General features: G+C 37.6%; 1 protein-coding gene across 1 annotated transcript in view; it reads right to left on the bottom strand.

Moving 5' to 3' along the window:
• Positions 1–8,153, bottom strand: part of Cand1 (cullin associated and neddylation dissociated 1) — a 39,302-nt gene extending 31,149 nt beyond the window's left edge. The window contains exon 1 of the mRNA XM_003476104.5: positions 7,701–8,153. Coding sequence (XP_003476152.1) covers positions 7,701–7,768 — 68 coding nt within the window. The 5' untranslated portion in view covers positions 7,769–8,153. The remainder of the gene's footprint in view (positions 1–7,700) is intronic.
• Between the last annotated feature and the right edge of the window lie 5,614 nt (positions 8,154–13,767).

The following is a 13,767-nucleotide window of genomic DNA, read 5'->3' as shown; positions in this document are numbered from 1 at the left end:
AATAATTAGATTAGTCTTTCATAACCACTACTTCAACCACTAGTACTATGGACAATACTTGGAGAAAATCAACCTTCACCACTAGACTGAATGGTATCCACTGAATGGAGACCAGTCAAGACAATTATTGCTGTAGTTTTAAGAGAAAAATTACAGTACCTGAGTTATCAATAAAAACTATACATGCAGTTGATCCTTATTATTTGCAAGTTACATGTACAATTTCACCTATGTTAAATTTTATTTGTAAATCCAAAATACTACTACCTAGTTTATGATCATTTATAGACACATGCAGAGAAGCTGAGTCACTCAATACATAATCAGGTGCAGTAGAACTCTGCCTCCTAGTTTCTGCTTTTACACTGTTAACAAGTATCCTCAGTCTATATTGTGCCATGTTTTTCACATTCATACTTTCTGCTAGTAATTTTACCATTTAATATGGCACCTACATATAGTACTTAAGTGCTATCTAGCATTCCTAACTGCAAACTTGTAGTTGACACACTTCATTCAGGTATGAGCTTATAGTGCTACTGGCAGTAAAGTCAGTGTTAATGAATCCATCATACACATTAAAATAAAGTATCTTTAAACAGAAACATACACACAAAAACAGATTACGACTTGAACTGAGCAAAATGCTGTGACCAAGGGTTCACAAGAACCTAACCCTGTTATTCGTCTAGTAGCAGTGGTTCAGTATTAGATAATTCAGTGTTTGTGACCATAGAGAATAGTTACTACAAATAATAATGACTATCTGAGATCGTAAGGTGAGTAATTCTTCAAATAGATTAGATGTAGTAGAGTAAGTAATGAGTTAAGAAGGCAGAAGAAGAAAACCACAAGACCTAGTGCTACAGACAGCTGATGCTTAACTTCTTTAGAGAATGTTACTGTATAGTCACTGTCACATTACATGGTTCAAACACTCATTTTACTTTTCTAGAATGCATATGTTTTTAATTTTAAGATTTCAGCCAGAGTGAAGATATTCATTTAATTCCATACAACCTTAAATTCATCTGCCACCGGCCAGACATGGAAACCAAGAAAGAAAGAAAAAGCAATCTGTGCCATTTAGAAACTGATCTGAGACTCACACTTAAACCTCAATGTTACTAAAACTAACTTGATATTCACAAATAAAGGATAGTTTCTTAGACATAATCTCATAGAATATCCATGTCAAACAAGGTCATTGAGCAACAACTGTTAAAAAAAAAATACCAAAGATTCCATCTCTCCAGTTAAATTAGTGACTCTTCTTTTTTGGGGGGACGGGATGGGAGGGTACCAGAGATTGAGCTCACAACCACACGCTTGCCAGACAGGCATTTACGCTGCTGAGCTAAATCCCCAGGCCTAACTCTTACTTCTTTATCAGTTAAGGTATTTATATTACTCTGATTTATAAACTCTATAAAACTTATTAAGACAGGGGACAGGGATTTAGCTCAGCAGCGTAAGTGCTGGCCTGGCAAGTGCACAGTCGTGAGTTTGATCCCTGGTACCAAAACACAAACAAAAAAAATATTAAGACAGCAAATTATAGAATTGCCTTTTCTGACACTATTCAATTTAAAGGAAAGTTCTGCCTTCTTAGACCTTTCTCAAAATTATCCAAATAAATAAATTTCTTCTAGCAATCTCTTATTGAGAGACCTCTTAGCATGTATTCTCTCTTCCTGTAATGAATAAGCCCATAGATATTTATAAATTCAAGAGGAAAAAAATTGGTACTCAGAGCTTACATGTCACATACATAACCAAAAAAATTTTACTAAGTCAACTGTTATAAATTTTAAAGCAGTTTCTGTGATCTAAGACAACACAAAGATGTTTGGAGTTTATCTTATAGTCCTGGGAATTAGTTAGGAAGGGAAAAACCAGCTGTGATTCCAATGGCCAGAATGTGCAGACTAGATTAAGAGGCCTTTGACAAGAACATTAACTTGAAAACCACTCATCAGAGAAATAAAAGAAAGGTCAGAGAAAGGTAACATCAAGGTGTTTTACTTGGGAGACTTTCAATGAATGATAATTGAACAAGCCATTAATCAGGACAAAGAAAGCTTCAAGTTGGAAGAAGGAAGGTAAAATGTTACAAGTGTGGAGTTTTAAGTATGGAAATTCCACACTTAAACTAGGATTTGGGGTCCCATTGGATCCAGCTATTCCCCTTCTGAGTATTTTCCAAGAAGTATTAAAAACATGAGATTTCCAGGTGAATATAACCAGGTGATAGTGCTCTTAATACATTTTTTTCAACAAATATTTTGGGGATATTAGCATAAAAAACTATATTAAACTGTGTGAACACAGTAATGAACAAGACAGTCACAGTCTGAAACTTATACAACTTATTCTACTCAACCAAAGGTCCTTGAGGGAAAAATTTATTCATTGTAAGTGCAACAAAGACAGAAATAAAGCTAGAAATGGACGCTTTCTTTACAATGCACAAACTTTCAAAACCTCTTCTCTTGTACATTACACAATTTTACTCTTGACTACCAGAAAGCTAGATGACATGAGCTATCACCAAAAAACCAAATACTTTTAATCTGGCACAACTGCAACTGCTGCCTAGTTTTTCTCATTTATTTCCTATAGGGGTATGAATTAACTTGGAATAGTCTTAATATTGTTAATGTGAATAAAACTAATTTTTGTTCATCTTCCAAATATCGTAAGTGACATCCTTTTTTATTCAGTTGTAAACTCTAATCATTGCCAATAAATGTATCCTGAAACCTAAAGAAAAACCATGTTGAAAAGCAAGTAAATCACTACCTTTAACCTTAGAATACTTACAAAGTGCCACAAAATTGCTTTTTAATCCCTACAAATCTATTTCCTCTGATTAAAAACTCCTTTCTCCAATAAAAAGTAGTCAAGATCATTTCAGTATTTCTAAAGAAATAACATCAGTAACATACACCACTATAAAGTTGGAAAACGCTTTTATTCTGCAAGAGTGAATTTTACCTTGAAGACATATAGGCAGACTTCATGAATAAATCCAGACTGCATGGGAAATACTACAAAGAATCAACAAATGGGATCTCACCTTATTAAAAAGCATCTGTCCAACAAAAGAAATCACCAAAAAAAAGGGCTGAGGATTTAGCTCAGTGGCACAAGCGCCTGTCTGACAAGTGTGAGGTAATGAGTTCAATCCCTAGTACAAAAAAAAAAAAAGATTTCCCCAACAAGAAAAAAGGCAACCTACAAAGTTGGAGAAAATTATAGCCAGTTGCCCCCCTAAAGAATTTATTTATATGCAGAACATATTAAGAATTGAAAAAAAAAATCAGGCCCCCCAAATTCAAAGACCCAATCCAAAAATGGGCACCTGAGATGAATACACACTTCTCAGGTGAAGAAATGCAAATAGCAAATAAATGTATGAAAAAACGTTCAACATCATTGGTCATTTGAGAAACACAAATTAAAACACTGAGATTCTATCTCACTCCAGAATGGCTGTTATCAAAAAATTAACCAGTAACAAATGCTGTGAGGTTGTGGGGAAAATGGAACCCTTCTCGATTATTGGTAGGAGTGTAGTCTAGTGCAACCACTAGAAATCAGTGTGGAGATTCCACACTTGAAAAACTAGGATTGGGGTCCCACTGGATCCAGCTATTCCCTTTCTGGGTATTTTTCAAGAAGTATTAAAGACATCAAGCCACAGCAACATATGTACACCCATGTCTATAGCAGCATAATTTGTAATAAGCTAAATCTTGGAAACATCCCAAATGCCCATCAACCAAGGAATGGGTAAAAAAAAAAAAAAAAAAAAAAAGATGTTGTGTTTTTATATAATGGAATACTACTCAGCCATAAAGAAACTTAACTTTTATAGGTAAATAGATGACCATATTCATGTAACTGAAATAAATCAGGCCCACATATGTAAACATCATATTGTCTCATTAACGTAAGAAACAGTAAATAAACGTAAGAAACAGTAGATCCAAAATGTACAAGAGATATTGTGAATAGGGTAGAACCTGTTTAAAACTGAGGAAGAAAGAGGAAAGGGAAAAGAAAAAACATACATATACATATATAAGATAATTAAAAGCTGGTTTCTCTTAGTTCATTGAAGTTGTATGCTAATACTTTTTTGCCTCTAGTTGATGCCTATTATCTTGCATTCTGAACTACTCTGAATATAACAATACACAATATATTAATTAATGTTACCTACTATAGCCTGTTTTGAAACTTTTATTTTTACTTTATTTTGTTTAAAATTAAAAGACTGTATCAAGTAGTACTGACAGGTTTATTGATTTTACAATGATTTCCTGAAGTGTTTTAAAATTCTTATAAACTTCCTCCTCTTACTCTGAAACTAAAATACCTAACTGAAAGAAGGAACAAGGAACTAAGGATTCAGCTCAGTAAGACAAGGTACCCAGCCTTAAAGAATTCCCAGCTACAGTCAAAATTTTCTTCTCCCTTTATGCCAGTCAAGCCTTCTATCCTGTGCTTTCATATTTATCCCTACCTAGAATTTCATTTTCATAACCTCATTCATTTTACTATGGACCTGAATCTCACTTTAGCCATATACTGCCCTTGGGATATCTTTTTACACCACTATCAAGCAGAGCCTTACTGAGGGCAAGCATTTTAACTTTATGAAGTCCCTCTCAAGCAATTAGTAAAACCATCTTCTGCTACAAAATATTCAGTAAGTCTAATTTTTAAGCAATTTCAATATAAGGTGTGCCTTGTATTGTCCTCTAGTCAAAACCTGGGGGAAGTAGCACAGCACAACAAAATTTCATGGGCAAAGAGGTACCAAAAACCGTAGACTCACCACATAACCAACTTTGGCAAAACACTTAATTCAAATCTCACTTTCTTCAACTGTAACAGACTGTTATTACTCACTTTTACTACAATTTAATAAGGATTAAAAAAAATCAAGCAAAGCAGAAGTATGCATAAATAAAAGAACGACATTTTCTTTACTCGATTTTCTGTAACACTTTTAGTGGAGACCTATAAAGTAACAGTTGTCTCAACCCATTGCATTAGATGAATAGAGTATTCAGAGGGTTTTCACATTACAGTTTTTAATGTTATCTACAGAATCATCTGCCTACTGGCTGTCACTTTGTACCTTTTACTTTTTGAACACACACACATCTAAATGTCCTTCAACTAAAAATAATACACAGTATTATAAAGGTTTGCGGTGGAGTAAGTCTGAATACTATCACTGCAGAGGAAAAAAGTGATGAAAAGAACTAAGGTATTCTTTCCAAAGAACGTTTCTTCATTTTTGTTCTGAACTGTTATTTGAATTAGCATTTGTTAATTTTAGGGGTTTTTTTGGTTTTTTTTGAGAAAGGGACTCACTATGCAGTTCACGCTAACCTCAAACTCTCAGAGATCCTTCTGCTTCAGCTTCCCAAGTAACTAAGATTACAGGCGTATGCCACCATGCCCAGCCTCATTAATTTTTAAAATATTTTCTCCAAGATCAATGTCAGTAAGTGACACACACTATCCTGGCCACTGGGATACAAAAATGTTTCTCAAAGAGTGCCAAGTTAATGATACTTCTCTTTTCAATGCTACCCTATTTCTCCTAAATCTTAACATCCCATCTTCAAATAATGCACAATAGTAACCCATGAAGGAAAAGATGTATTAGGTAATTTTTAAATAAATTGAGCCTATAAATCATACGTTCTTCTTCTACAAAGATATAGCTAGGATGGCACTTCAAATGGATTAAATAGAAATTTAAATATTTATGCCTATAACCAAACTGTTCTAATCACCCTTTTGTAATTATCCACATGTAAATCTCTCAGAAGTGAAAATCATTTCAAATTAAGCAGCTTGCTCAAGATCTCAGAGTTCACAAGCAAGAATCACACTGATTAGATAGAACCCAGAACTTGTGATGAGGTCAAATTCACTTTGGATTCTACCAAAAGAAATCTTTTTCATTTTGGTAGCACTGTTATCCTCTTCATTCCTTAGTACAGCACAAGGAAAAGTGCTTTACATATTAGGCATTCCATGATGTAAAATTGCTCTCAAGATGCTCCAAGCAGTAATCACATATTATGTATCAGACATGACACGATTTCTTCTTAAGACTTTCTAAACAAATTACTCATACCTGAGTTTGTCTAGTTGAGCCAAACTGCACAACGGTAAAAGTGATACCTTGAGACTAAAACAGGATCAGGATGAAATTTAGTACTTTCACAAGATGAGCAGAACTGGCACAAAAGTGAATCACACATCTTACATATATAGTTCAAAGTTGTATGAATGCTCCATTCAAGTATTTTCAAGCAGACAAAACTTTAAAAGTACTCAGCATCCTAATCCTTGAAGCAAAACAAAAATTTTATTACATTTGATAATCTTGATTTTGGCCCTAGAACCACACAAATCTAAAATTTCTTAATATCTAAAACAAACGTCACACACACACACCCTAGTCACAGTACTAAAATCTTTAACTTCAGCAAACTGTCAAAAGTTGCAAATACAATCTTTAAACGATTCTTCAAGTATCACACTGATCATATCAATATGCCAACACATCAATCAGATCCGTTAGTTTTTTCATGGTTCTCACAAAGTCTTCCCACTAGGTAAACTGCAGGTGTTAAGACCCCCAAACTCTTCAGCCACAATTTTAGTTGAAGAACACTTGTCTTCTTTTAAAACGCAAACAAATTACTAAAGCACTACAATTGACAATGTAAATATTAATGAAATTAACTTTTTTTGATAAAGGCTTTTATTTGTGAATAATAAGAGACAGGAAGGAATGTAACTGTCGCCACAGTATGTCGGGGGAAGGGGACTACAGTAATCTGAAAATACAACAAATCTTTAATGCCGCATGTTACAAAACTTGGGACTCAATAGTACACCAGTCCCCTGGAACACAACTGCTATACTAAAGCTTCATCTTCACCAGTCCTTAAGATTGGTTTCCTCAGTTCAAGGTTTAGCAATTCATCCCCCAGGCAGTGATTTTTGGATATATGAGACTGAAACTCCGAGACCCTGCGTGGTTTTACCTGACAAGGGAATTATGACAGAGATGCTGGCGGGAAAACACCAAGGGCTAAGTTTTCTCCATTCTGGTTCCCCTCCCCCTTCCTCCCACCTCCAGAAGAGGAATTCACCAAACTATTTAACCCAATCAGCAAAGACCTCAAAGTTAATCGTTCCACCTCTGTGCTGCCAGATCCATTCATATCTGCAGACGGGGAGAAGCTGCTGCGTCCCCCAGTGAGCAGCAGCCTGGGCCCTGGCGAGCAGGGGCCTAGCGCCTCCGGAGGGCCAACGGGTAGGCCCGGTCGCCCCAGCGCCGGCCACAGCAGCTCCCAGCTTCACAGTGCTGGCTGGTTCGCCCCTATGCAATCTCGACCCTGGAGAATGGAATGGGGGCGCTTAATGAAAGGAACAGAAAGAAGCGCGCTGGGGACCACGGCAGACAACGGCCCGGAGGAAAGCATGGGGGAGGGGGCGGGACAAGGGCCGGCTGGGTTCCCGGAGCCGACGAGCGGGGCTGGAGACCTCGGGGGAGCGAAACTGCCGTGAAGGCCGAAGGGGTGGGGCAAGGTCTGCATGAGCATTAGGACCGCGGATGGGGGACCCCGAAGTGGGGTAGGATCGAATTTCAGCCTCACCTAAAGTCCTTGTCGCTGGATGTCATTTTCTCCAGCAGATTGGAAATGTGGTACGAGGCGCTCGCCATGTTGACGGCCTCGATCCCGCCAGTTAACGCTGTGGGTGCTGCAGCCCGCGGGCGCCGCTGCTGGGGCTCCTCCTCTCGGTGGTGGCGGCTCCCGCTTCCAGGGTCGCAGCGCGACGCCGACGCGGACTACAGGCGCCGCCACAGGATGCCCCCTCCCTGGCGAGACGTGGGCTTGTCCCGGGCAAAGCGGAGTTACAGGACCGGCCTAACGACGGCGCTACTCGCGGGAGAACGAGCGCATGGGCGGAGGGGCGCGCAGCAGGGCCTCTCGGAGAAGGCAGACACCTCCACTCGGGCCGTCTCGCTCCCACTCCCTTCGCACTCGCTCCCTAGGGCAAGAGGCCAAAACCCGCCTCCTCCGCTCGGCGGGCGGGGGCGGCAGACAAGAGACGCTACGGAAAGCTAAGGTTAGAGTTCACGGAGGCCTCCGCACGCACATCTTGGTGGCTCTGGGTAAAGAGGAATTCTGTTGGCTGAGGACTCTGTCAGTCTTCGTGTGACCCGCCTTACAGGAGGGACAACAATGAACACACGGGTTATTCTCGCGATATCCAGAGCGACGGTTGAAGGACAGCGGAAGAGTGTGGAAAGCGTGTTTTAATCCAAAAGTAGATCGATTTTTCTTCCTTGTGACTTTCAGAGAAGTTGTTTCTGGTTTTTAAGTAAGATAAGGACCATAAGTGATGATAGGGTGTTGGTCCGCAGACCAAAGAACTAAAAAGGAGCTTTCTTTTCGAATCAAACGCGTGGCCTTAACCCACCATGATGTACAATTACCACGTGAAAACCACAAATCCCAGAATTCCATCGTGCGATACACTGAGTCAGTGTACGATTGGCCAGAGGGATTTGGAGCTTCCTCACTGGCTCTAGTGGGAAGAGAGACTGCTGGGAGTTGCAGGCTAGCGAGGTAGCGTGATTGATAGAACCTTTCAAGCAATGTGCGCGCTTTTTCTGCATTGCGTTCCAGTTGCCCTCAGCACAGTCTAATGTTGCTTCTTTTTCTTTTCTTTTTTTTTTTTTTGTTCTGAATCCTTCTGTTATGCTATGTTTCCAGAGCTAGGCTGCTGTCATTTGGACAAGCGCATTGCGGATACATTGGTGTTCTTGGCAGGGGCCTAGTTCCTTGCCCCTGTAGAGGTAATGGAGCCCCGGGCGTTTAGTTAAACACACTTCTTTCTTCCATGGTACAGGCCCACGGCCTAATTCTAGCAGGACCTTAGTAACAATACTGAGTCGCCACAAATGATTGTATTCGGGGCCTACTCGTTTTATTCAAGATAGTTAAGACTATCTTCGCATTCAACTTCTGTAGATTTGACTGTACAGATGGCTAGTTTATTCGATCAGACATAAAAGTCTAGCCGTCAGAGATGAAATATCAAAGCATTTATTTACTAAGTCTATCCGTTTAGTATCTGAGATTTCTCACATAAATTTTGCAATTAAGAGGTCCACACCTAAAATTTAGTTGTGGATTTGAGATAGGTGGATTTGGAGCTACCTGGCACACCTATCTGAAAGAGAACCCAGTGCAGAGACAAGAAAAATTCGGTCTCCTTTTGCTACCCTTCTTAAAATCAAACCTTTAAAAGCCTCCCAAAAGCAAAAATTTAAAAAAAAAAAAAAAAAGGTTCTCTATTCTAAATACATCAAATTCAGTTAAAGTTACCTGACGTTTCTTTTCTACATTCTAAATATTGCTGAGTATATTTTAAGGAACTATTATTGACAGTAATAGTTAATATACAAAAGTGTGGTTTGGTCTCGCAATTTCCCTTCTTTACTGTTGTTTAGTCCCAAGTATGTATGTGTGTGTATTTCCACTCCACCCACCCAATAACGCCGTTAGTTCCTTCATTTTGCCCAAGCCTTCAGCCATCACAACATTTTTTCATGCAATTTCCTTTGAGCATTTCAATCACAATTTTTTTCTTCTCTAAAATTTTTCCATGCTAATTGGTGTAACTATACTCAGGTCATTCTTGCATGACTCTCAAGGCTTGAAACCTCAGTTACTGATAATCCTTTCCTTAGCCTGTATTCAATCAAGCATCAAATCATAGTTTGTCTTGTGTATATTAGTTTTTATATCTTGGATGTATATTCAACACCTTAAATATAAATCATGTTTACTGCCATGTAGCTCTGTCCTAGGAAATTCGTTTTCTTCTTTCTGAATGTTGGTATCATTAACAGTAAAATGATGCTTATCAGAGTATTACCTAATAGGGTTGTGTTAAGAATTAAATTAGATACCCCACAAATAAGATTAGTGTATTGCCTACATATTGCCTACAGAATAACAATAATATTTATAGTTAATATTTCTTGCACACAACATAGAAAGTTCCAGAAAATCATCTAGTTTGCTCTTATAATTATTATTCTACTCTTCCAATCTGTTGTCTCGATAACCAGCTCATTCTATAGTCCCTTTAAAGCAGAACAAAATACTGTTTTTATAATGCTGCTTACCTATTTAAAACGTTTAGTGCTTCCCTATTACAAAGTAAAATACAAATGTTTTGGCATTCAGGGACCTCCTTCATCTATTACTAACTTTTTTGTTTCTGACTTTTCTGTTACTGTTGTAATATAGAAATTGGCCTTACTGTTGTGAATTTTTCAAAGACTAAATTCAGAGGCTTTGTACACACTAATACATATACTCTTCAACTAATGGTGAGGTTCCATTCCAATAAACCCTTTAAAAGGTGAAATTTTTCCAAGCTGACAATGCATTTTACTTTTTTTTAGGACATGTTTGTGGAACATAATCATTACAATTACTGTTGGAGGTAAATTTTTTCTTTTTGTCTCATATGAGATAAAAAATATATACATAAATAAAATTGAAGATAGACAAGAAGTAGGGAGTTCTTTTTAAAATGAATAGGGGAACAAGAGATGCTGGGAGGGGAAAGAAAGTAAGTGAATGAGGACTAAAAAAAAAAAAGAACTGAAGGAAAAAAAGTGATGAAACTAGAACTTTTGCAAATAAGACCAAGAAAGTTAGGGGTTGGGAGGAGCAAAGAGGTTAGGGGTTGGAAAGGAGCAAAAAAGTTAGGGGTTGAAAAGAAAATGCTTTTCATTTTTTCTTTTAAGACAGGTCTCACTGTGTAGTTCGGGCTGGCTTTAACTTTGCTATGTGGCCCAAGCTGGCCTTGAACTCATGGCAGTCCTCTTCGATTACAGTCATGTACCACTATGCCTGATGAAAATGCATTTTCTATACCTAGCCTACTAAACACCATAGCTTAGTACACTAGGGAGGATCACTTGTTACCTTCATGATGGTATGGCTGACCAAGAGCTCCTGACTATAGCTGCCATTTAGTGCATACTGGAAATCTGGGGAAAAAAAGAAAATTCAAAAAGTTTGCTAATAAGCGGCCAGGGATTTAGGTCAGTGGCTCAAGCACTTGCCTGATAAGTACAAGGTCATGAGTTTGATCCCCGGTACCAAAAAAGAAAAGAAGTTTGCTAATGAATTCACATTGCATACATTTGAAAAGTTTTAAGTCTAACCATGGTAATTTGGGGGACTGCCTGTAAGAATAATAATAATAATGGTAACAGTAACAATAATAATCAGCACTTATTTATATATCAGTGCTGTTAACACATTTAATCCTCAGTACAGTCCCTTGCAACAGGTATTATCTAAAATTAAGAGACACAAAGAGATTAAGTAACTCATTAAAGATCATCAACAAAATCAAGTTCAAAATTGAAACCCAAGCAGTGTCACTTCAGAACCCATACTGCTCATCAATATGTTAGGATGCTTCTCCTTATCCAGATGTTTCTCTTCTTGAGTTCTTCCTAGAGTCTTGAACAAATGATAGTGTTTAAATGCCACCTCCAACTACTGCATAAATTCCTTAAGAATATGTACCATCTTTAAAGCACTTCTGCTTCTTTGAAGTATATAGAAATGACAAATTTTAATGGATATTTAATGGTATGTCATTATTTTGTATTCTTGACTACATAGAAATTTATATGTCACTAAACATAGCTCATTGCTAAGCAGAAGAGAAATACTTTCCTTTAAGAGCCTGTTTATGTTAAATTAAAGGTTCAAAAAGGAGTAAGTCTAAGTAAAGCTAGCTTCACAGTGCTTTCTAGTTCATGGTCAGAATAAAAGGTTCAAATAGAAACTCAGTAGAGCTAGAAAAACAGAGTTCTTGAAGCTCTTTGGGGAGTTCACCAATATTACCAATAGTTCACAAACATATTGGATAACTACTATTGCATATGCTCTTCTAGATAGTGAGGACACAGATGAATCAGACATGTTCATTAACTTTGAACATTCACATTCATCAAAATTTCATACCAAAATTCTTATTTTAGACAAAATTGAGAAACAGGCTCAACATGAGTACAAACTCAAGATGGCCTCTCTGTCTTGTATTTGAAATCAGTTGATCTTAGAACTATCTTAAAATGTTTAAATATGGTAGAATTGACATAAGCATTAAAAAATAAATGTCAGCAAAGGTTGAGCAAGAGAAATGTCTTATAGTCTGGAGTGGGTGAGTTACCAATATGAAATGTTACTGTTACAGCTTTTATCTAGATGTCCACTCAAAGCCTTATGTACTCTAAATGGGGCTTCAGAGGTAGGTGGATCTAGGGTGTTCAAATGTAAATTAATACCTGGTAATCTAAACAACCCTTTTGAAGGTAACAATATGCAATATTACAACCATTGTTAAATTCTTATCATTTTGTTTTGAAAACCTATACTGCATTGTTTGAGGTTTGTTGTTGTCTCTTTTGCTTTTTTGTGTGTGATAACTAAATTAGCTCACTGGTTGGTTTAGCATAGTTTCAGGTATGTATATTGGAAGGCCCACCCTGGGTGTGGGTGGCACCACCTAAAGGGTTTGTACTCTGAATGGGATAAAAGAGGAAAGGAGGCTTGCTGTTTGCTGCTTTCCAAGGACTATTTCTCCTTTGCCATACACTTCTACCATGCCACCAGCGTTGGAGCCATCTTACTATGGAATGAAACTTTTGTAAACTGTGAGGTGAAATAAACCTTTCCTCCTTTAACTTACGAGTATTGGGTATTTTGTCTCAGCAACAAGAAAGTAATTAAGATAGTCTATTGTTTTATTTTTCAAATGTACCAGTAATATACATACTTTCTATGACTCGTAATGATATCTGAGATAGACACCCATCAGCTGCCAGACCTGTGAGATGTTAAAAGTCCAGTGTAGTTGCTATGGTTTGAATGTCCTCAGCAAATCCCTTGATGTAATTTAGTTGTCATTATGATGGTATGGTGGTATGCCTTTTAAGGGATAATTTAGTCATGAAAGCTGTCCTCATGAATAGATGAATGCTGTTCTTTTGGGAGTAGATTCCCAATTAAAAGGATGAGTTTATCTAGATTTCTTCTCTCTGGCTAACATGTGCATTTTTCTCCTTTACCACATTACAATGCATCGTGAAGGTCCTTACCAGATACTAGTGCTGTGTGCTTTTAGACTTTCTAGCCTCCAGAACCCCAAACAAGTAAACAGCTATTGTTTTTAAGTTACCCAGTCTGTGGTATTGTTATAATAGCACAAAACTAGTTTAATCCAGTGACCAAAAAGATACTCCCTTATGTTTCTAAATTTTCTGAGGTTTAGGAAGATAACAAAAGAGAAGATTTAAGAGGAAAGAGGCAAATTTTCTTTGGTTAATTGTTGCGGTTATAATTATCTCCTTACTGATAAGGCCTTCTCTTAGACAGACATCCAAACATTGATGTCTTGCAAGTATTTTTAGATGTCTTCATCAGCCACCCTACTATACACATCCCTGACAAAGTAAGTTTGAGTAATTCATAGGTCTCTGGGTGGATGGGCTACCTTGAGAGGGCTCAACTTCAGTTTACTTTAAAGAACTTCTCTATGTCACCCACTGAAAATCATCTTTGCTACATTACATGGAGAGCATGGACCACTGCAAGCCAATCACCTTTCAACCTTGCC

Source organism: Cavia porcellus, unplaced genomic scaffold (genome assembly GCF_034190915.1).
Source record: "Cavia porcellus strain 051 isolate PalLab524CR breed Dunkin Hartley unplaced genomic scaffold, mCavPor4.1 scaffold_8, whole genome shotgun sequence".
NCBI classification, from domain to species: Eukaryota; Metazoa; Chordata; class Mammalia; order Rodentia; family Caviidae; genus Cavia; species Cavia porcellus.
This window is presented reverse-complemented; position numbering and strand designations above follow the sequence as displayed.